The sequence below is a fragment of the Fukomys damarensis genome, unplaced genomic scaffold, assembly GCF_012274545.1.
Source record: "Fukomys damarensis isolate Sample0158 unplaced genomic scaffold, DMR_v1.0_HiC HiC_scaffold_30, whole genome shotgun sequence".
Taxonomy (NCBI): domain Eukaryota; kingdom Metazoa; phylum Chordata; class Mammalia; order Rodentia; family Bathyergidae; genus Fukomys; species Fukomys damarensis.
This window is the reverse complement of record NW_022900942.1, coordinates 38429917-38453577: the sequence shown is the minus strand read 5'-3', so window position 1 is coordinate 38453577 and position 23661 is coordinate 38429917. Positions and strand designations below refer to the sequence as shown.

General features: G+C 38.4%; 1 protein-coding gene across 1 annotated transcript in view; it reads right to left on the bottom strand.

Moving 5' to 3' along the window:
• Pstpip2 (proline-serine-threonine phosphatase interacting protein 2) overlaps positions 1–12554 on the bottom strand; it is a 55260-nt gene extending 42706 nt beyond the window's left edge. The window contains exons 1-2 of the mRNA XM_010616585.1: positions 12492–12554; positions 12039–12139 (exon numbers count right to left, since the gene is read on the bottom strand). Coding sequence (XP_010614887.1) covers positions 12039–12139; positions 12492–12554 — 164 coding nt within the window. The remainder of the gene's footprint in view (positions 1–12038; positions 12140–12491) is intronic.
• Positions 12555–23661: the final 11107 nt, after the last annotated feature.

The window sequence follows — 23661 nt, the reverse complement described above, 5'->3', positions numbered from 1 at the left end:
TCTGTTCCAAATCCTCCAGTCTGCTTTTTTTGCTACTCCCATGCTGTTTTTCTCATAGTAGCTTTGTAGTATAAGTTCAAGTCAGGGATTGGGATGCCTCCTGCCTTGCCTTTGCTTCCCAGAATTGCTTTTATTATTATTCTAAGCCTCTTCTGGCTCCAAATCTCCAAATTTTACGATTATTTTCTCTAATTCTATGAGATATACTATTAGTATTTTGATGGTATTGTATTAAAACTGTATAACAATTTTGAATGTATATCATCCTAACTAAGAAAAATGGGTATCTTTCCATTTTTCAATATCTTCTTCAATCTCCCTTTTCAGAGTACTATAGTTTTTTCAGTTTAAAGGTCTTTTATTTCCTTCTTTATTAGATTGATACCTAGATATTTCTTTTTTTATGCTATTTTGAAAGGTGTTACTTCCCTCTCATTGAGTTTGTTATTTGATTAAATGCTATTGATTTTTGAGTTTTGACTTTGTATCCAGCAGTGCTACTGAATATGGTTATTAAATGAAGAAGTGTTTTTTGTTTTGTTTTGTTTTTTCTGGTTCAGAGGATTGAACTTGAGACCTTGCACGTATGAGGCAGGTAGTGGCACCACTGAGCTAAATCTAGAAGTCTTTTGGTGGAGTTTTTTGGGGTCTTCTATGCAGAGTATCATGTCATCTGCAAATAATGATAATTTAACTTCTTCCTTTCCTGTCCTTCTTCCTTTTATTTCATTCTCTTGTCCAGCTGTTCTGGCTAATGGTTCTAGAACTGTATTGAATAAGAGTGGTGACAGTGGAGATCCTTGTCTTCTTGATTTTAGAGTGAAGGCTTTTAGTTTTTGTCCATTTAGTATGTTAGCTGTTGGTTCATCATAGATGACTTCTATCAGATTGAGAAAAAGATCACCTATTCCAATATTCTTTAGAGTTGTATCATAAATGGGCATTCAACTTTGTCAAATGCATTTTCTGCATCTACTGTTATTATCGTGGTTTTTTTCTTTGGTTGTTGTTAACATGGTATATTGCAGTTATTGATTTGTGTATGTTGAACCATAATGCATTCTTGGGATGAACCCCACTTGGTCATAGTGTATGGTATCTTTTCTTGTTTGTTCGTTTGTTTTTTGTACTGGAGATCGAATTCAGGACCTTGCACTTTCCAGGCAGGAACAGAGCCACTGAGCTACATCCTCAAGCCCCTGTCACCCCTTTTCTTTTTCTTTTCTTTTTTAAATCTTTTTGATGATTTGCTGCATTCTGTTTGCCAGTACAGTAACTTATTGAGGATTTTTGCATATATGTTCATTAGGGAGATTGAGCTATAGTTCTCTTTTTTGGTTGGATCCATCTCTGGTTTAGGTATCAGGGTAAAGCTTGCCTCCAGGAATAAATTTGGGAGTATTGCTTCCCTTTGAATTTCATTGAAGAGTTTCATTTGTTTCCATTTTTTGTTTATTTGAGACAGGGTCTCACAGGATAGGTCAGGATGGTCTTGAACTCACTATGTAGCCCAGGCAGGCCTTGAAATCATGGTAATCTTCCTGCCTCAGCCTCCCAAGTGCTGGGATTCATTACAAGTGTGTGCCACCGCACCCAGCTCATTTAAGAGTTTGAAAAGTAGCTGCATTAGTTATTCTCTAAATTTATTGTAGAATTCAGCAGTGAATTTTTTAGGGCCTGGGGTTTTCTTGTTGGCAGGTTTTTAATTACATCTTCAATTTTATTTACTGATATTGTCTTATTTAGAATTTTTAGGGCTGGGGATTTAACTCTGTGGCACCACGCTTGCCTCACAAGTGCAAGGTCCTGAGTTTGATCCCCAGTACCAAAAAAAAAAAAAAAAAAAAAAAAAAAAACAGGTTCTCGAAGTAAGTATTGATGATCTTTTGGATTTCTGCAGGATGTTGTGATTTCACCCTTTTCCTACCTAATGGCATGGATTTGAGTCTTTTCTTTCCTTTTTTATGATAAGGTTGACTAAGGGTTTATTGACTTTATTTAATTTTTCAAAGAGTCAACACTTAAATTCATTGATTCTTTGTATTGTTTTCTTAATCCCAATTACATTAATTTCTGCTCTGATTCTTATAATTTCCCTCATGCAGCTTTGGGCTTGACTTCTTCTTTTTCTATAAGTGTGAAGTTCAACATTATATTGTTTAGTTGAGCTCACTCTGTTTTTCTGATAAGGGTCTTCACTGCTATAAATTTCCCTCATAGGACTGCTTTCACTGCACCACACAAGTTTCAGTATGTTGCAGTGGTATGATTAGTTAATTAGAGAAACTGTCTCATTTCTTCATTTTCATCTGCGACCTACTGGCTGTTGAAGAGGGTGTTATTTAATTTCCATGTGTGGTTTCTTTTGCCACTGATTTTCAATTTCATTGCACTTTGTTCTAATAATATACATGGAATAATTTCAATTCCTTTGTACTTACTTAAGCATGTTCCATGAGCTAGTATGTGGCATGTTTTGGAGAGTACCCCATATATAGCTGAGAAGAATGTCATGGGGTGGAATAATCTGTTCAAAATCTTGGTTCAGTTCTAATATTTCTTTTTTTGGTACCGGGGATCAAACTTGGGTCCTTGTGCTTGCAAGGCAGGCAGTGGAACACTGAGCTAAATCCCCAGCCCTGGTTCTAAAATTTCTTTGTTGATTTTTTGTCTAGTTGATCTATTTCTGACAGTGGGGTACTGAGGTCCCCACAATTGTATTCATGGTTATTTGATTTTTCATGTCCATTAATATTTGTTTTATATTGTGTGTGCACTGGTATTTGGTGCACATATATTTATGATTGTTATCTCTTACTCTTGGATTGTTCCCTTTACAAGAATGTAGTAACCTTTGTCTCTCTTCATCAAGCTTGGCATGAAATACACTTTGTCTGCAAACAGAATCCCTACCCCTGCTTTTTTCTGGGTTCATGCCACACGGAGTATTGTTTTCCATTCTTTGACTTCCAGTCTATGAATTTTTTTATTAAATGTTTCTTGTGTGCAGCATATTGTTGAATCCTGCTTTTTGATCCATTCTGCCAGTCTGTTTCTTTTGATTGGTGAATTGAGATCATTTACATTGATAGTTATAACAGATATGTGTTGACTTATCCTTGTCATGTTATTTTCCTGTTGTTGGTTCCCCTTTTTCCTGTTTAATTGCTTGCTTTGCCTGGTAGATGCATTCTATTGAGGTTCATGGAGTTATACTCCTTGTTATTGCTTTCTACAACATTCTGGATATTATGGAGTGCTAGTTTGGTAGTCATGATTTTCTTCAGGTGTTCTTTGTCATGGAAGTGTCTTATTTTCCATAAATTTTCAAAGACAGCTTTATGGAATACATCAATCTGGGCGGTTGGATGTTTTCTTTTCGGCCTTGAAATATTTCACTCTAAGCTTTCCTTGATTTGAGGGTTTGTAACTTGAGGCTATGATTCTGATGGGCTTTTCTTTACAGGTGATTTGTTTCTTTTCTTTAACAGCCTTTAATATTCTGTTTTGTATTGAATTTCTGGAGTCTTGACTCTTTTTTTTGGTACCAGGGATCAAACTCTGGTCCTTGCACTTGTGAAGCAGGCAGTGGACCCACTGAGCTAACTCCCCGGCCCCAATCTTGACAATTATTGCCTTGGTACAGATATTTTGATCATGGCTAACTGGAGTTCTATATGACTCATTTATCTGTACATCAATTTTTTTCCATTCTTGGTAAGTTTTTTGCTATTACTTCAGTGAACAGGTTTATGTCATTTATGTTATCTCTTGCTTTTTATTTGACGCTAATCAATCTTATGTTATTCTTCTTTGCATCATCTAACAGCTGTTGAATTGATTTCTATGGTTCCTTGTTAGTTTTAAGAAATCTTTCTTTTCATGATCACTAACCACAATCCTGTCTTCAATAGCTGATATTCTGTCCTCACATTGGCTCATTCTGCTGTGTATACGTCCAATAGAATTTTTAATCTCCTGGATGTCTATTTTAATCTGTTTCATGGAGTCCATTTCTTCCCTGTGTTGGGCATTCATGATTTCCATTATTTTCCTAAGGTCCCCTATTTTTTATCTGTTCTAGAGTAACTTGGTATGTCTTTCATTATGGTCACCATATCTGTAGTTATCTAGAAAATTACTTCTGATTTTATTTTTTCTAGAGCCTCATTCATTGATTTTGTTACTTCCCATGTTACAATGCAGAGAGTCCAGGTGATGGCTTTCAAATTGTTCCACCTTACTGCCCCTGGGGTTTGCCTTTGATGAGCTAAAAGTCTGGGTTTTCATCTCGCTTAAGTGTCTTTTCATTTTCTTTTCTTTTTTAAATTTAATTCCTGAGTTGATGCTTGTAAACTGCTCAGGGCAGGTAGCTTTATTGCTAGAATTGAGAACCCTTAGGAAACGACTACTTCTCAGAGATACCTTTCAGGTGTAGCTGGCTTTTGGGTTTTGAATCTGTTCCGAGATCCTACCTCTTTAATTTAGTGGAGATGAGAAATTGATGCCTACATGGCCCGGCCCCTGTTTCTTTGGCACTGACCATTAATATTCTTTATGACCCTTAGGCAAACTCAGTCTTGGCATACCAGAAAGAATGACTGATTAGAACAATTATGTCAGCTTGGCTAAAGTAGTACAATCATGAATAACAATAGCATTAAATACAGCCTAGAGAATGACGAAAAGTAGTAACTATTTGCCACCTTTAACTATATGAACTATACTTGGGGTTATACAACAAAATCTACAACAAACCAAAAAATTGTACACAGTAATTATGCCTTCACTGTGGCAATTTTACTCTCAAGGGAGAAAATTTAGAAAGGGTTATGGCAAAAATAGAGAAATACAAGAAAATGAAGAGATTAGAAGAAAGGCTGGAAGACTACCTGAATTTTGAGAAACTAATAAAGACAGGAAGGAAAGAGAGAAGGAAGTAACAAAAGAAGAATAAAGTAGAACAAAAAAAACTAGAAACAGTGTTCACACATATAAAAAGAAGAACAAGAAAAAAGAAAACAAAAAAGAATAAAAGAAAGAAAAAGAATGTCCACTTCAGGGCATATCTCTGCTGTCACTGGTAGACACAGTGTGTAGACACAGCCCAGATTTGTACTGACTAATATCAACAAGCCAACCACAGCTTTACAGCAGGGTAGTGAAGAATTCCAGTAAGCTGCATCTTTAGTTCCACTGAAATTCAGGTTGATTTCTGGCGGTAGGGCTAGAACCCAATTTGTTTAGCCTGCAACACTCTGTGCTTCCCACTATCTTGAACTTGGGTTCCTGCTGGCTTGAACTTGGCTCCCTGACCTCCTGCCAACTTGAGCTTGGTTCTGCCTCAACCTTACACTGGGAACCACTAGATGAAGCCATCCCAGAGCTTCCCTGAATTCCAAACTCAGTTGGTCTCTCTCCAAGATGGCTACTGGCCAATAGCCCTCTCCTGAGTGATGTCTGAACCTGATTAACTCTCCAGCCACTGCAGTTTGCTGCAGCCACTGCTCTATTCCACTGGCGTGTTTCTCTGTGGAAGCCTTTGGGGTTACCAGTAGTCACAGTGCATCTGGAGGTTTGAGCCGCCCCTCTCACACAGTGAGTCAGGGTTCAGGAAGAAAGCACTGCTTGTGACTGCCTCCTTCTACCACCTCACTTCGCTCTCCCTGTTGGCTTCAATTATCACTTCAGATCCTTATTGGGTCCCAGGAACCTACTTCCTTCCTTCTCTTCCTCACATCGCTATATTATAGCATCTGGCCACCAAGTCTCAAAGAGGCAATTTCTCTGCTGTTCACCACACCACCATCTTCCAGGAAGTCTCTTTTTTCAGAAATCTTGAAATCTATTTTCAAATTCCAACTACTGTAGTCTCTGTGTCCATTATTCATTCTGTTCTCTGTTTCACTTGTGCAATTCTCCATGGAGGCCTCTGGGGTCACGAGGAGTCACTGTTTATCTACAGGTTCAAGCTTCCCCCTTCACTTACTGAGTCCTAGACAACTTTTTATTTTAATGTCTTGATGGCTCAGTAATGCTCAAGATATCAATTATTTTGACAAAATAAATTTATTAAACTTGGGCTAAAATCAAACCTTGGCACAAAAATATGATATGGCTTAACAGGAGCCATCAATTCATTCATAACTATTATAAGGAAAAAAACATATGCAATAGCCTGCATTAGGGCTTTTTGATACTTTCAGATTAGGGGGAAACAAACAACAAACATCTTGAAGCATAGTAATAGCATTAGTTTCTAATGTGGCAAAATGAATTAAGTTAAAGTTCAGATTTGCTCACTCTATCCTGGCTAGGTATTTAGAACCAAATAATCTTTAAACAAGCCATTCCAGTCATGGTGAGGTGATATATGAATACACAGATACATTCAAAGCACTGTTTTTAAAGTTAATTCAAGTTAATACAACAATTCCTCATTCATTAATTATGAGCTAGCCAAATGTGAACATGTTATTACCAGAAAAGTTTAAAGGTCTGACAACTTTAAGTAGGTTTTTAGGAAAATTCATCTATTTAGACTTTTTATTTATTTTTTTAAATTTAATTTATTGGTACATTCTAGGTAGACAGTACAGTTACATTCATTACTGGGATCTTGTACCTTTACATGCCAGGTCTTGGTTCTCATTTTTTCCCCTTGTCCCCACCCTCCCTTCACCCTCCCCTCCCCTCACCCCCTTCAAACACTTTAATTCCATTTTTACATAACATTTTCTATTTTTCCTTTTCCCTTATTCTCCCTTCCCTATCCTTCTCACTGTCCCTACACCTTCAGTCCTTTTCTTCCTATTTGCTAAGTGTCCCATTAGGATCTTGAGTACTATTTTAGTTTTTCACACCACAGAAACTATTCTGCATTTGCATATGTGTGCCTTATTTATTTCACTTAGAAGTATATCCTCAAAATGTACCCATTTAACTATGAATGAATCTACTTTCTCATTCTTTATGGCTGAGTAGTATTCCACTTTGTAGAAAAACCACATCTTCTTTATCCAGTTTCCAATTGCTGGGCAGATGGGCTGTTTCCAAGTTTTAGCTCTTACAAACTGTGCCACTATAAACATGGGTGCACATATATCACTGTGGTATCATTCTTTCACTTCTTTTGGAAAGATAACCCAACAGAGGGATGGCTGGGTCAAATGGAACCTCTAATCCTAGTTCTTTGAGGTATCCCATATCGACTTCCATAGTGGTTGCACCAGTCTGCACTCCACCAACAATGGAGAAGGGTTCCTCTCTCCCCACAACTGTGCCAACATTTCTTATTGCGTGATTTCTTGATAGCAGCCATTCTTTGTGGGGTGAGGTAAAATCTCAGTGTTGTTTTCATCTGCATCTCTTGAATGAACAGTGATGTGGAGCATTTTTTCATATATTTACTTGCGGCTTTTATTTCTTTGTCTGAGAAACGTCTGTTCATTTCAGATGTCCACTTTATAATTGGGTCTTTATATTTGGGGGGGCTGGTTGTTTTGAGTTCTTTGTATATTTTAGATAATAGTCCTTTGTCTAAGGAGCAGCTGGTAAAAATTTTTTCCCACACTGTGGGTTGTCTCTTAGTTCTGTTGATGGTTTCTTTTGCAGTGCAGAAGCTACTTCAAACACTTTAATTCCATTTTTACATTTTCTCCTATTTTTTTCCTTTTCCCTTATTCTCCCTTCCCTATCCTTCTCACTGTCCCTACACCTTCAGTCCTTTTCTTCCTATTTGCTAAGTGTCCCATTAGGATCTTGAGTACTATTTTAGTTTTTCACACCACAGAAACTATTCTGCATTTGCATATGTGTGCCTTATTTATTTCACTTAGAAGTATATCAACACTTGGATTTTACTTTAGTGCATGGTGACAGATAAGGGTATAATTTTAATCTTTTGCAGGATGAGATCCAGTTTTTCCAACACCATTTATTAAAGAGGCTATCTTTCCTCCAGTGGGGACTGGCAGCTCCTTTGTCAAAGATGAGGTAGCTGAGTGCATCTGGAGTTGTTTTTGTGTCTTCCAATCTGTTCCACTGATCCTCAGGTCTGCTTCTTTACCAGTACCATGCTGTTTTTATCACAGTGGCTTTGTAGTATAGTTTCAAATTGGGAATTGTTATACCCGCTGCCATGTGTCTGTTGCCTAGGATGGCTTTTGCTATTCTAGGTCTCTTATGGTTCCAAATGAATTTTTGGATTCTTCTTTCTAGTTCTGTGAAGTATAGTGTTGGGATTTCAATTGGTACTGCACTGAATCTGTATAGCAGTTTTGGTAGTATGGCCATTTTCACTATGTTGATTCTTCCTACCCAGGAGCAGGGGATATGTTTCCATTTTCTTAAATCCTCTTTGATCTCTTTTTTTCAGAGTGCTGTAGTTTTCAGTGTAGAGGTCTTTTGCTTCTTTTGTTAGGTTGATTCCCAGATACTTCATTTTTGGGGGTGCTATTGTGAAAGGAATTGTTTCCCTAATTTCTTTCTCAGTGAGTCTGTTATTTGTGTACAAGAAGGCTATTGATTTTTTGGGTATTCACCTTGTATCCAGCTACTCTACTGAATCTTTCAATTAAGTCTAGAAGTCTTTTGGTGGAGTTTTTTGGGTCTTCAATGTAGAGTATTATAACATCAGCAAATAATGACAATTTAACTTCTTCTTTTCCTATCTTTATTGCTTTAATTTCTTTCTCTTGTCTAATTGCCATGGCTAATGTTTCCAGAACTATACCGAAGAGGAGTGGTGATAGTGGGCATCCTTGTCTTGTTCCTGATTTTAAAGTAAAGGTTTTCAGTTTTTGGCCATTTAATATGATGTTGGCTGTTGGTTTTTCATAGATAGCCTTTATTAAGTTGAGACATAGACCATCTATTCCAATTTTTTGCAGAGTTTTTATCATGAATGGGTGTTGAATTTTGTCAAATGCTTTTTCTGCATCTATCGAGAGGATCATATGGTTCTTGTCCTTGACTTTGTTAATACAGTGCATTGCATTAATTGATTTATGTATGTTGAACCATCCTTGCATCCCTGGAATAAATCCAACTTGGTCGGGATGAATGATCTTCTTGATGATCCTCTGTATTCTGTTTGCTAGTATCTTATTGAGGATTTTTGCATCTATATTCATTAAGGAGATTGGCCTGTAGTTCTCTTTTTTTTGTTACATCTTTCCCAGGTTTGGGAATCAAAGTGATATTTGCTTCCAGGAATGAATTTGGAAGTACTGCTTCTCTTTCAATTTCGTTGAAAAGTCTGAAGAGTAATGGCAATAGATCTTCTCTCAATGTCTTGTAAAATTCAGCAGTGAATCCATCAGGACCTGGGCTTTTCTTTGTTGGTAAGTTTTTAATTATATTTTCAATTTCACTGATTGTGATTGGGGTGTTTAAAACGTTTTTATCTTCTTTGTTCAACTTTGGTAATTCATAAGTATCTAGAAATCTGTCCATTTCTTCTGTGTTTTCTATTTTATTAGAGTACAGGTTCTCATAGTATGTATTAATGACCCTCTGGATTTCTGTGGGATATTTAGACTTTTTAAATGCCTACCATAAATGAAATTAAAATGGTAAAATGGCTGACCACAGCAATGACCAGCCCTCATTAGGGCCCTGGATGATTTGTGATCTAATAACACATGATAGTGTTTGCTTTTTGGTCAAGAGGGTGTGAACAGAAAGAATTATGCCACAGGCTTTATTTTAAATGCCAATTCACATTACTCTGTTCAAGCTGCACTGAGATGTTAAACTGGCTTCTACAGACTTTGTAAAAATGGCACTAGAAGAGTAACAAACTGAAATCTTTATCACATAGGTTGGAAATACATACATAACTGCATAAGGTGTCAATTCTGCTCTACAGTACAGTTAAGTCAGTTTTAATTGCATAGGTTTCCACTGTTTTTATAGTCCGTTTATGCTGTCCAAAGATAAGCATTGTCCACCACTAAATGCCTCTGCCACTGTGAATTCTGGGGCCAGAATAGAGTGATCAAAATTCTTAATCTCTTTACAGTAGTATAGGAAATGGTAAAAATTTTCTAAAGTGTAATACATTGGCAATTGTATGTTTCTCTACACATTTTATTAAGTAAGTGCACTTGAAGTATTAAGGTTATTGTTATGGTGCTATTTTTATTAGCTCTTGTATATTTTGCCCACAACTTCTTACAAAGTACTACTTTTATTGCACATTCAGATATATATAGATATATACAGGTATATATCTATATCTATATCTATCTATCTATCTATCTATCTATCTATCTATGAGACAATAATATCTTTTGTGTGTGTCCTTAAAACTTCCAATATTATTTTGTCTTCTCTTGGAGATTATTAAATGTAGCTTGTCTAGGAAGGGGATGGGACTAGATTCTAAAATTTATTTGGGACCATGGCAATCACAGTTGAGAAGAAAACTATTTGCACACAACAGATTTCTAGATATTTTTTGCTGCTACTTTTATGTAACATTTATTGAACATTTTGACAAATATTTACTTTTGTAAGCCTAAAAGTGATTCTTGAAAGTTTAAAGAAACTACCAAAAGATAGTACAAAAACACTGGCACGTGAATGCTGAATGTCACCATTTGTGTGAATTATATATTTTGGGGTAGTGTCAGCTTTTAATATTGTCATATTAAACACTTGAGTCAAATTAAGCAGACTGGCATTGGCAGGGTAATCATAACTTTCTGATGTTAGTAAAAACAAAATTGGTGACTTGAAATTAAATCATGCTAAGGTTTTCATACACTTGTCTTAAGATATTACTGAAACATTTTAAAACACTGAAATGACCAGATTCTCAGATATTTGTTGTGAGTTTTGTTTAGCTGTGTGTATTTTTTTCAGTGAACTGCAATCCTCAAATATGTGGTTATTTTTGTTGTATTGGCATAATCGCTGACTTGTGCATTCAGCAGTAGCATTTGAGCGAGTTTTACCAGCAAGCAGTATTTTCAGTAAAAGTTTCAAAAATCCTGTAAGGATGGAGCTAAACTTGCTGAACATAGAGATTGAACCTCCAGTCACTGTAGCTTTAATAATTGCTCATTGTATTTTAGTTGCTAGCATTGCATGTGCTGTACATATTCTGATTTTATTAAAATAAAAAATTGACCTGAACAGTCAAAAAAATAAAATACAAAGATGGTCCAACAACACAGAAGAAGCCATGTGATGGTGAAGGGAGACTTGGGAATTATGGGGCTGTAGGTCGGCACACCCCAAGGGCTGGCAGATCAATGATACCAGAGGCCAAGAGAAAGACATTCTCCCCCGGGGCCTGTAAGACCGCATGGTTCTGCCCTCACCTTCTGCCATGCCTCCCTCACCCTCCTGGGCTCTGAATGAGGCTGTGCCTCCTTCTTCCCACTCAGGCTCTACTCATTCCCCGCTCTGAGCCTGATGTTCTCCCACAGATTTCAGACACTCCTGCACCTACAAGAGGCTCCTCCTCCTGCCAGGGCCACTTCAAGAATCTCCTCCTCCCTGAAGCTACCCCTGTCTTTTTCTTTTTCCAAATTCTCAGCAATCTCCCTTTTCCATGGGGGTCTTTGAATGTTATTCATACCACACTACTTAAAGTATTTTGTGTATTTACTACACTTTGTTTGCTGTTTCATTCATAAATCTTATTTTCCAGGCTGGTTCTGCAAAACTTCAGAACAGAGATATCATTTACTTCTTGAGTATCATTGGGTAACTACAGCAAATCTTCAGAAATGCTAAGCACAATCAATAACACTAAATTCAGCCAGGGGTGGTGATGCATGCCTCTAACCCCCCACACACTATGGGGAGGCTGAAGCAGGAGGGCCACAAGTCCAAGCCAGGCTGGGCAATTCAACAACTTAGCAAGATCCCATCTCAAAATAAAAAAAGCAAAAAGGGTTGGGTATGTAGCTCAATCCGTAGGTCCTGGATTCAATCCCCAGTACCAGAAAAAAAAAAAATCACCATTCCTTGCTTGGGTAAAGGCAACAGAGTCCACCATCTTTGAAAAGGACAGAGCATCATACCTTTCTTTCAAAAAGTCCTCAAACTCTTTGCAGTTCTTGCGGCCGTTGTTCAAATGATGGATGATGGTATCATAGCCAGTAGTGCTGAGGATATCCAAGCTCTGGTGGAAAAGACAACACGGTATCAGACCAGGAACAGTACAGACAGCAGCCCTAAAGCCTGAAGAGTAGGAGGGACAGAGGGGATGGCAAACCCACAGTGGGGCTTGCCTGAATTGCTTTACCTTTAAGACAAACAACCAAAAAGAATAAATAGAAGAAGTAAAAATGCATACAGCTGTAGAAGAGTTTTCTTTCCCTCTTAATGAAGAAGCCAAGGGGCCATAAAACAGGAAGGAAGTAACAGAGGAATGAGATGCATGGATGAGGGAGGAGGCCTGGCTTGAGCCTCTCTCTGGCCCTGCACTTCTGCCCATGTCCGGCCAGGAGCAGGAGAAGGAGCTATGCACCCACTGCAGTCCTCTGCTGCTTCATCTTCAGGCTGCTGGGGGAAAACTGAGTCGTGCACAGGTCCATATTAACCAGGCCTACTGTGAAGATTTTTCAGTTTGTCCTTAAACTTGCCACAAAGCCTGCCTTGGACATCTCTTCCCATGGCCAGTCAGCCCTATTGAGGGCCCAGGGTATCTCTGCGAAAGGTAAGCAGCTCTGGGCCAGGAGCCAGGCACCTGCTGTAGAGTGGCAGAAAGCAGGCAGCAGAAAGGGGCCTACTACCCACTGGGAAGCATGAAGGGGAGTCAGCAGCCGGCACAGCCATGTGGGGTCGCTGGCTCCGATTTAGTGAAAACGACTTTTAAGTGTTTTTAAAATGAGCAGTTTAGTCATATTTTATTCAAAGATGTGCCATCCAAGGAAGGGATTTGCATTCACCCACCCCAGCCCAGCCAAGGCAAAGGAGACGAAAAGGTCATTTCCTTCCCAGCCCCAGAGGCAGGAGCAGCTCGGGGAAGGGTGAGGGATTTCTAAAGCTACCTCTCTACCCAAACCTGGACCCTGCAGAAGCAGAATATTCTTTCTTTTCTTTTCTTTTTTTTTAGTACCGGGGATTGGACTCAAGTTTTTGTGCTTGCAGAGTAGTGGCCAGAACCACTGAGCTAAAATCCCCGGCTTTTTTTTTTTTTTTGAGACAGGGTCTCACTATGTAGTTGAGACTGACCTGGAACTCACTGTGTATCCCAGCAGGCTGGTCTTAAACTCACAGCGATCCTCCTGCCTCAGCCTCTGAAGTACTGGGATTACAGGCATGAGCCACCACGCCAGGCACAATATTCTTTCTTCCACTTGCTGCCCCTCATGATGGCCTGGCTGAGCAGACAGTGGTCCCAGAGATCCAGCAAGTCCAAGGCCTGAAACTGATTTAACTTAGCTTTTGAAAATTTTAAGTCGCCATCCCTCACAGTGCATTTTTAGAATGGATTTGTATAAGTCTCCTACATTTACAGGTAGACATATGAATAAATCTAAGTCAGAAATATGTTGAATTCGAAGCTTTATGACTATTGTTCCAGCACAGATTTTGGCCATGGAAAGGCCAAAGAAACAGCCCACACCAAAGCCTTACATGTCCACCTGCCTCCTCCATAGAGACCCCTCTGTCCCAAAGTACCAAGCATCTGAATTTGATGCCTGCTATCACCCAAGTAAGTAGCCTTTCTGTCCCAATCCTACTGCAAGTAGCTGGGATTACATTCAAGTCATGGACCACCTCTACCTCTGTCTGAGAAAATCTATCTCAATATTACATGCATCAAAGGTCTATAGTAAAAATATATAAAATGAAAATGCCTATTCTTTTCCCAGCCAGTATATCAGAAAAGAACAACGAAATCAAAGACGAATGAATGACTACAAAGCATCAGTGCCAAAATCAGTTTGTAGACAGAAGTAGTCTTTATTCCTGCCAAACAAAGATGCTTGAGTTATTCTGTCTTACAATGTTTACTTAGAAGGTGGTTTCCCTTTTCTTAATTAAGATTGCACATACTCTGAGAGGGACAGAAAGGGGAAAGCTTGACCAGTTTCCTGGAAACAACCCAAAATACCAGAATTCTCACCCACCAGTCTTAAAAACAAAGCAAAATTTCTGCTTCAGGGAGGGTCTACACACTCCCACCCAACCACATCAGCACAAGTGAAAGGTACCAAGAAAGGAAACCCTCAGAAGACAGAGAGTGCCCAAGGCCAAGTTCAAAGTGGGACACTTGGCTTGGAAACTTCTGCCTGTGCTGCTCAGTGTGAGTTGTAAACTCAATGACTGCCAGGGATTGGACTAGGAGGACAGAGCAGAAGAGTATACATGCAGTCCAAGATGCACTGAAGTGAATGGGCACCAGGAGAGCATCAAAGACCTCCACCAGAAGAGTGTTCCGAACACAGGATTCCAATATCCTCAGCTTACCAGAGCTCTCTGGACATAAGCCTGACTTCTTTCCCACCTTTCCCCACACTGTTTTCTTCCCTCACTTCCAAAAGGACAGTGTGCATTTCTATCCCAGGACCCTTGCACATGCATTTACTATTTTGTGTCATTAGTAGCCATCTTTTTAAAAAAAATAATTGACTCCTTATAGGGGATTTAGATTCATCCCAGTAATTCTCACATTAATGGTGGCTAAGATGTCTGTTAATTTCATAGCAACTACATACAAAGTACTAAAAATTTTACAAACTCATCTTGTTAGAATTTTGTACTTATGAAGGCACCATTCATCTAGGGAATCATGTATATAAAATAAGTACAATAGGCCAGGTGCATGCCTATAATCTCACCACGCTGGAGGCTGAGGCAGAAGGACTGCATATATGAGTCCTGCTTGGGCAATTTAGCAAGAACCTATCCCAACATAAACAATAAAAAGGGCTGAGAATGTAGCTCAGAGGTAGCATGCCTCTGGGTTCAATCTCCAAAGCTGGAAAAAAAAAGGTACATAAAACAAATAGGTACATATGTGGAAAATTAGAAACGAAGTATATAAAACTTCAAAGAAATATGTAATGAATGCAGTAGAAAAAGAATGGGCCAGGACTGTCAGAAGAAACTGAGTATTTCAAAATGACTAATACTCACGAGAAATTTTTAAATACTTCAATTGACAATGAAAAAAACTAAAAAACTTGTGAGATACAAAAAAATGACCGAGTTATAGGTCTAAATACTTATATTACAAAAGAAAAAAACCTTTTAAAATTAGTGGTCTAGCCAGGCATGGTAAAGCACATCTGTAATCCCAGCATTTGGGAGGCTGAGGCAGGAGAACTTGCTGAGAGTTTAAGGTTAGCCTGTGCTACAGAATGAGTACAAGGCCAGCTTGAACTACATAGCAAAACCCTGTTTCAAAAAAAATGTAAAAGGGCTGGGAATTTATTTCAGTGGCACCGCACCTGTTTCTTAAGTGCAAGGTCCTGAGTTCAATCCTGGTATTGCCCCCCCAAAAAGGAAAAAAATTAGTGGTCCAAGCTTTTAAATTAAGAAGGTAGGAAAGGAAGAACAAATGAAACTGTAGGAGGCAGAAAAAAAGAAATATAAATAGTGGAATACAATGAGATAGAAATAGACAAACAATAGAGAAAATTAATGTAATCAAAAATTAGCCTTTTGAGCCGGGCATGGTGGCACACACCTGTAATCCCAGCATTCGGGAGGCTGAGGCAGGAAGATTGCTGTGAGTTGGAGACCAGCCTGGGCTACAAAGTGAGTTCCAGGTCAGTCTCAACTACATAGTGAGACCCTGTTTCAAAAAACCAAAACAAAACAAAATTTAGCCTTTTGAAAAGTTTAATAAGCATCAATAAGGTAGGTTGGCCAAAAAATAAGACTGAGGTTAGAGAAATAGGAAATAGGGAGAAGTTCTAATAATTCCCCAAATTATATGTTCCATGGTTTCAAAAATATTTCAGTATACATGCTAACTTATTTCATTTTACCGCTAGGCCCTCTTGGTTCACTTAAAAGAAAGTTTTGTGTTATTATCTGTTTGTTTCCTTTTTGTAAGTCTTTTTGTCTATAACTTGTACTTTAACATTTTGGCCATTCTTTTAAGATTATGGCTCACAGTTTATTAACTTGTTATTCTTTAATTAATTTATGAAATTTTGCTTTACTTTTTCATAGAAAAGTGTTTTTAAAAAATATTTTCTTTATTAATATTTACCTTATTACATTGAAATAAAAATTTAAAATTAAAAAAATTTAAAAACAAGAAGACAGAGGAAGAGAGAAAATTACCAATATCAAAATGAAAGAATCACCAATACAGATTTTTAATCAGGACAGACAGTTTCTAAAGATGTTAAAAGAACAATGAAATATAACAAACTATGATGAAATGTTTTCAAAAGACATAGAATAAAACAGGTATCTGAGTGACTCTACATCTTTAAGGAAGTTGAATTAATAACTTAAAGACTTTCTGCAATGAAAACATGAAACTTAAGATAATTTATTGGGGAATTCTATCAAATATTTAAGGTAATTACCATCAAACTCTTTCAGAAAATAGAAAAATCAGAAATACTTTCCATTTTATGAGTCCAAATCTGATTTTAGAAATCATAACCCTGTTACCAAAAAAAAGTCATATTACAAAAAAAAAATTACAGGAAAATATCTTCCATGAGCAGAGACGTAAAAATCTTTACCAAAATATTAACATGTAATACCCAAGAATATAGAAAAGTTTAATATATCACAGTATAATATATCACAGTGGTACATGCCTGTAATCCCAGCATTCTGGGAGTCTAAGGCAAGAAGAACATGTGAGTTTGAGGCCAGCCTGGACTACATGGCAAGACCCTGTCTCAAAAGTAAAATAAAATCAGTCAAACTGCTTTAATTTGCAAACAGCATAACTAAGTACACAGAAAATCTTAACAAGATGATAAAAAAAAATCAACTGTATTACTACATGATTACGAAAAAAGAAAGAAAAGGAAAACTTTTAAACATCATTTACAATGGCATAAAAATTATAAACTATTCTGGGGCCGGGGACTTAGCTCAGGGGTTCTAGTGCCTGCCTCTCAAGCACAAGTTCAATTCCTGGTACAAAAAAAAAAAAATACACACACACACACACACACACACACACTATTTCGGATTAAACATTTAAGAAGTTGTGCAAAATTTATTGATGGGAATTAGAAAAAAGTATTGCTGCCATGCATGGTGGCACACATCTGCTGTCGCAGGAGGCTGAGGCACGAGGATCGCCACAAGTTCAAGCCCAGCCTGGGCTGCATAGTGAGTTCAAGACCAGTTTGAACTGCAGAGCAAGACCCTATCTTAAAAAACACAAAAATTGAAGGGAGGGCAGGGTATTGGGGGAAAAAATAAGAACCAAGATATACCATGTAAAGGTACAAGTTCCCAATAATGAATGTAACTGTCTTGTATACCCAAAATGTACCACTAAACTTAATTAAAAGAAAAAACAAAGAAAAAGTATTGCTGAAAGAAGACCTTAGCAAAGGTGAACATATTCCATGTCTGTGAATTGAAAGAGTGAATTATTAATATATCAACATTCTCTACATTGATCTATACACTCAACGCAGTCCATCAAAATCCCAAAAGTCTCTTCTGTAGATATGTATAAGGTGAGCCTAAAATTTATAAAGAATCACAAAGGACCTAGAATAGACCCAAAAAGAAAAACAAAGTTGGAGGATTTACACTACCTTATTTCAAATTTTTCCATGAAGTTATGGTAATCGGAACAATATAGTACTGATCTGAGTATAAAGAAGTAGACCAACGGAACAGAACAAAATCCAGAAATAGACTGATTTGTCTACGACCAACTGACTTTCAATGAAAGTGCCAAAGCTAGTCAATGGGGAAATGGTAGTATTCTGAAAAAATGGTCCTGAAACAACTGCTTAAAGTACTACAGAAAAATGCATTTACATGCTCCTCAAATAATGCCAAAAACTTTAATTTGAGGTTAAATAGACTCAAATGTAAAGCTAAAATATAAAGTTTTTAGAGGGAAATACCTTTGAGAACTTGAAGTTGTCTTAAAAAAACAAAACAAAACCCTGCCTGATTTGAGAAACTTAGTCAACCTTTAGGAAAAAAAATTCCTTGAAGAGGAGACACCGCATGTATGTGTACATACACACACACACATACACACAGCTATAAAAGAAAAAATTGAAAACTTGGACTTCATCAAAATTAAAATTTTCTGTTCATCAAAACATGCTGTCAGTACAAGATCCCCAATGATGAATGTAACTGTACTGTATACCTAAAAGGTACTAATAAACTCAATGAAAAAAAAAACATGCTGTCAAGAAAATTAAATGGTTTCTGACCAACAGAGCTAAGAGACAACCTACAATGTGGGAAAAATTTTTCACTAGCTGTTCCTCAGGGGAATAGGGAAAAAATAAGAACCAAGATATATCATGTAAAGGTACAAATCCCAATGATGAATGTCATCATTTTGTATACCTAAAATGTACCAATAAACTTAATGAATAATAAAAAAGGAAAATTAAATGGTTTCTGGACACATCTGCAATCCCAACACTCTGGAAGGCTGAGGCAGGAGGATTACAACTTAAATAAATAAATAAATGACTGGAGATGCAATGCAGTGCTAAGGCCCTGGTTGAATTCTCAGCACTGATAAAGAAAATTAAATGCCAGCCCACATGCAGGAAGAAAATATATATCTGTCGAAAGACTTGCATCCAGAATATATAGCTTCAAAACACTAGTAATAAAAATACAAGCAACTCGCCAGGGATTTAGCTCAGTGGTTCAGTGGCCTGCCTTGCAAGGGCAAGGACCCGAGTTCGATCCCCGATACCAAAAAAAAAAACAAAAAACAAAGAAAACAAGCAACTCAATAAAACCTGGCATAATACTTAAACTTCATTGAAAGATGCTTAATGAAAGATATTCCTTTTGCCAAAAAGTTCACAAAACTAGGCATAGTGGCACATGCGTGTAATCCCAGCACTTAGGAAGCTGAGGCAAACAGAAAGCAAGTTGAAATGACCAACACCAACTTTCCATTCTAGTCGAACACGCCTTGCTGGTGATACCAGCAACAGTTCTCCCCCAGCCTCCACGGGTGCCAAAACTAATGGGACAGACCCTAAAAAGTCAGCCAGTCACCCTGGAAGCCGGGCTGGGAGTGCAGCCGGGAGCCGTGCCAGCAGCCTGCAAGGAAGTGATGCCTCTGACTTCGACCTTTTAGAGACACAGTCGGCCTGTTCACACACCTCAGAGAGCAGCGCTGCAGGCGTCCATGGCAGCTCCAGGAGAGGGCTCAGCAAACCTTCCAAAATCCCAACCGTGTCTAAGAAGACCACTACTGCCTGCCCCAGGACTCCAGGTCCCCAGCGATAACACTGTACAAGCACCCCACGCCACTACCCACTTTGAATCCTGCTCTATACATCAGATATTTATTCTGAATGGGAGAGGTTGTGTTGTTAAAAGTGTAAAACAGTAATTGTGTTATGAAAATAAAAAAGGCAGCTGAGGCAAGAGGGTCATCATGAGTTCGAGGTCAGCCTGGCCTATTAGTGAGTTCAAGGCCAGCATAAACTACATAGTGAATAGTTCAAAAAAAGAAAAAAACCAAAAAATTCATGAATGAAAAGTTCCTCAGAATTACAGTCAACAAGGAATTTCAAATTAAAATCATAGTGATGTCCTACTTCATGCACACTAGAACAACAAAAATGAACATCAAAATTGTAGGCAAGGAGCTCAATGATCAGAGCTCTCTTGCATTACTACTGGGAGTTTAAAATGGCATAATCATTCTGGAAATGATTTGGTAATACCTTAAAAAGCTAAACATGTACATAACCTACAACACAGAATTCGACTGCTAAGCATTTAAGTGAAATTAAAACATGCATCCACAAAAGATTTGAACAAGAACATCTATTGGAGTTTTATTAACAATAAAAAATTAAACACCCCAAATGTCTCACAACTAATGAATCACTAAGTAATTTATGTTATATTCATACAGTAGAATATTCCACAACAATAAAAAGGAATGAACTACTGATATATAAAACAAAAAGGATGCATCTCAAAAACTGTTATACTAAGTTAAAGATGCTAGATGCAAAAAAAAGAACTCACTGTATGTCCATTTATATGAAGTTCTAGGCAGGCAGTGAGGCAGGAAAAAAGCTAAGGAAAAAGCTGGAGAAAGAAGGAAATGTTTAGCCATGAATCCCTAATTGTGCTAAGATTCCCTGCTTCCTTATTGGGAAGAGAGTTACTGTGAAAATTAGGAGATATTCTCTAATTCTGGCACAGACCAAAACAGATTTTTTCCCCCCTTAGGACTACATCAAATGTCTCTGATTTAGTTAGTCAGCAGGTAGTTCCTGCTGCATATGATAGCACTCATGGAAGGGCAAGATCAGCAACACCAGTAATCATAAATGATCGCAACCAGTTTCCTAACTGAAGGCAATACTCTATGGAATAAGAGGCCTGTGAAGGTTTCCAGCCTCTTATAGACAGGTTTCTCAAACATGGTCTTCTGCAACCTGGTCAGTCCCTTTGCAACACTCCCATTCTCTGTGCAGTAAAGCCTCAGGAGAATATCAAATGGTACAAGACCTCTGCCTAATGAATAAGGTAGTAATAATACCAATTCCCTTCAAGTGGCAGGTCCATATACAATTATTTCCCACATTCTGGAAGACACAAATGGGTTCTGTGCTACATCTCAAAATGCTGTCTTTTCTATCCCTTTGCAACCAGATTCCCAATTTCTGTCTGCTTTTGAATGGGCAAAATCTCATCACAAAAGAAAAACAACAATATACTTGGACAATGCGCACACAGGGCTTTAGGGATTTCCCTCACCTTTTTGCTTGGGCACTATGAAAAGACTTAAGAGATCTAAGACTGATGTAGGGAATTCTCCTGCATTGTAGAGATGATACTCTAATTTGAAGCCCAACTTGGGAGTTATCCAACCATAATACTGTCAAAACTCAATTTCTGGCCAAAAGGGGATATAAGTTCTCAAAAGAAAAATCTCAAATATCCCTTCAGAGAGTTCAATATTTTGGGTATATTCTTACTCCTGAGGAGTCTAGGGGACAGATCCAGGCTATCTGTGATCTCAGACACCCTGCCACCAAGCAAAAGCTTTGTTCTTTCCTGGGAATGGTTAGTTTTCTCCCCATCTGGATGCCTGACTTTGAACTAATGGCAAAACCTGATATGAAGCTGTCAAGAGCTTTGAGTCTGAGCCCCCAGAATGGACACAAGTGACTGACAATGCTTTTCAGGAAATAAAGCATGCCTTCAGTCAGGCTCCAGCACTAGGAATAGCAGACTTGAGAAAGCCCCCCCCTTTTTTTTTGGTAGCAGAGAAGAGAGGAGTTGTTCCAAGAGACCTGACCCAAAACTAGGAGAAACTTCTGTCCAGTGGCTTATTTTTCCATGTCTGATGGAGTGGCTGCTTGATGACCATACAGCTGATGGCAATAGCAACCACAGCCATGCTAACAGAAGAGGATATAAAATTTACTCTGGGCCAGGCATAGTGGCACAGACCCATTATCCCAGCTCTCAGGAGGCAGGAGGATTGCTGTGAGTTCAAGGCAACTCTAGGCTATACAGTGAGCTCAAGGCCAGCCTGAACTATACAGTGACATCCTGTCTCAAAAAAAAAAATTAATTATTCCGGGACAAAAGGACATTAATAATTGACAGAGAACATCTCATCAAGTTATCAGGCCATGCTCCTAGATACCCCTGAGATTACCATAAAAGGAATCCTGCCTCATTAATGCCTGCAGATTTAGAAGTTAGTCATTCTTGTGTACAAGTGAATTCTAAAGTAGATAGGACATCAGTGATCTGCTCATCAAGACCCTGAAGAAGAATGATTTAATGATCAGCTTTATCCAAGAAGGATATTGAAAGGTAAGCTATGTAGTTGTTAGTTCACAGCAAGTCACTGAGGCCAATCCTCTACCCCCTGGAACCCCTGCTCAAAAAGCAGAACTCATTGTGCTAACTTAAGCATTGATACTGGGAAAAGACAAGAGGCTAAATATTTATACCAGTTCTAAATATGCTTTTGTGATGTTACAGGCCCATGTAACAATATGGATAGAAAGAGGCTTGTTAACTAACAAACAGTCATCTGTGAAACATCATCCAGGATGGGGCCGGGGATTTAGCTCAGCGGTTCGGTGGCCTGCCTCGCAAGCGCAAGGACCTGAGTTCGATCCCCAGCACCAAAATATAAAAATAAAAAAGAAACATCATCCAGGAAATGTTACAGCTCCTAGAGGCAGTCCCTCTCCCTAGACACATCACTGTCATTCATTGCAGGGGACACCAAAAAGACATGTAATCTCCTTGGCGAAAATTAAAGCTGAAGAGGCAAAAAAGGGAAGCCCTCCATCCCCTCAAGACTCTACCTTTGTTCTCAGTTCCTGAGGATCCACTTTAACCAACTTATACCCCCAAGAAGATAAACAGGCCTTAAGACAGGGAAGGGTCAAATGGGGATCAGATGGTATCAGGAAATAAACTAGTCTTTCCTCAAGAGACACAATGGAAAGCTATTAAAAAAACAAACAAACAAACAAAAAAAAACTTCATGATTCTTTCCACTTGAGTGAAAAAGCTACAAAGGAAATGGTCACTCGAGTTTTCATGGGCCAGGGATAGCAGCAACCACTCAGCAGTTCTGCCAAGCTTACCCTATCTGTACCAAGAGTATCCCTGGCAAACCCAGCCCTTCCTTTACTAGAGTCTTTACAGAGGAAAAGAAGATCCTAGAGAGAACTAGCAATTGGACTTTACTCACATGCCACCATGTGGAGGGTTTAAACAAATATTGGCTCTGAGTGACACTCTCCTGGGTTGGACGGAGGCTTTCTCTACTCAGAAAAAGCCACAAGGAGGTCAAAATAGCCCTCGAGGAAATCATCCCTTAGTTTGGACTGCTCCAGTCCCTTCAGAGTAACAATAGGCCTTCTTTTGTCTCTAAGATAACTCAAAGGGTAGCAATAAAATACTACAGGGTAGTACTGTAGGGTAGGAATGAAATACTATCTCCACTCTTCAGGGAGACCTCAGTCTTCTGGAAAGGTCAAAAGGGCCAATCAGACCCTAAAACAAACTCTGGAAAAACTTTGGCAAGAGACTTTTGAGTCTTGGCTCCAGTTACTGCCAACAGCCCTCCCGAGATATGAAATACCCCAAAGGTGGATAAATACAAGTCCACATGAAATGATATACGGAAGACTTTTTTCTATCTTCCAACATCTTGATAGATCCGGAGGCCACTGGATTCTTACAATATCTTATCAATCTGGGAGAAGTTCAACAAGCTATTCAACAGTATGAAAATAAAGTCCTGCCAGCTCCTAGGCCTGTGGACCACTTGTGAGTATCCTGGGGACCAAGTGCTTCTTAAGACTCCTGCAAACCAGCTAAGATCAAAAGTAAGGGCCTTTTCCCAGTCATTTTAGCTACTCCGATTGCTGTAAAATTGGCAGGTGTGGACATCTAGATTCACCTCTCTAGGATCTGTCCAGATACACCTAAGCCGCCAGAGATAAGCAACCTGCAGAAGAGACCAAATATTCTTTTTTTTTTTTTTTTTTT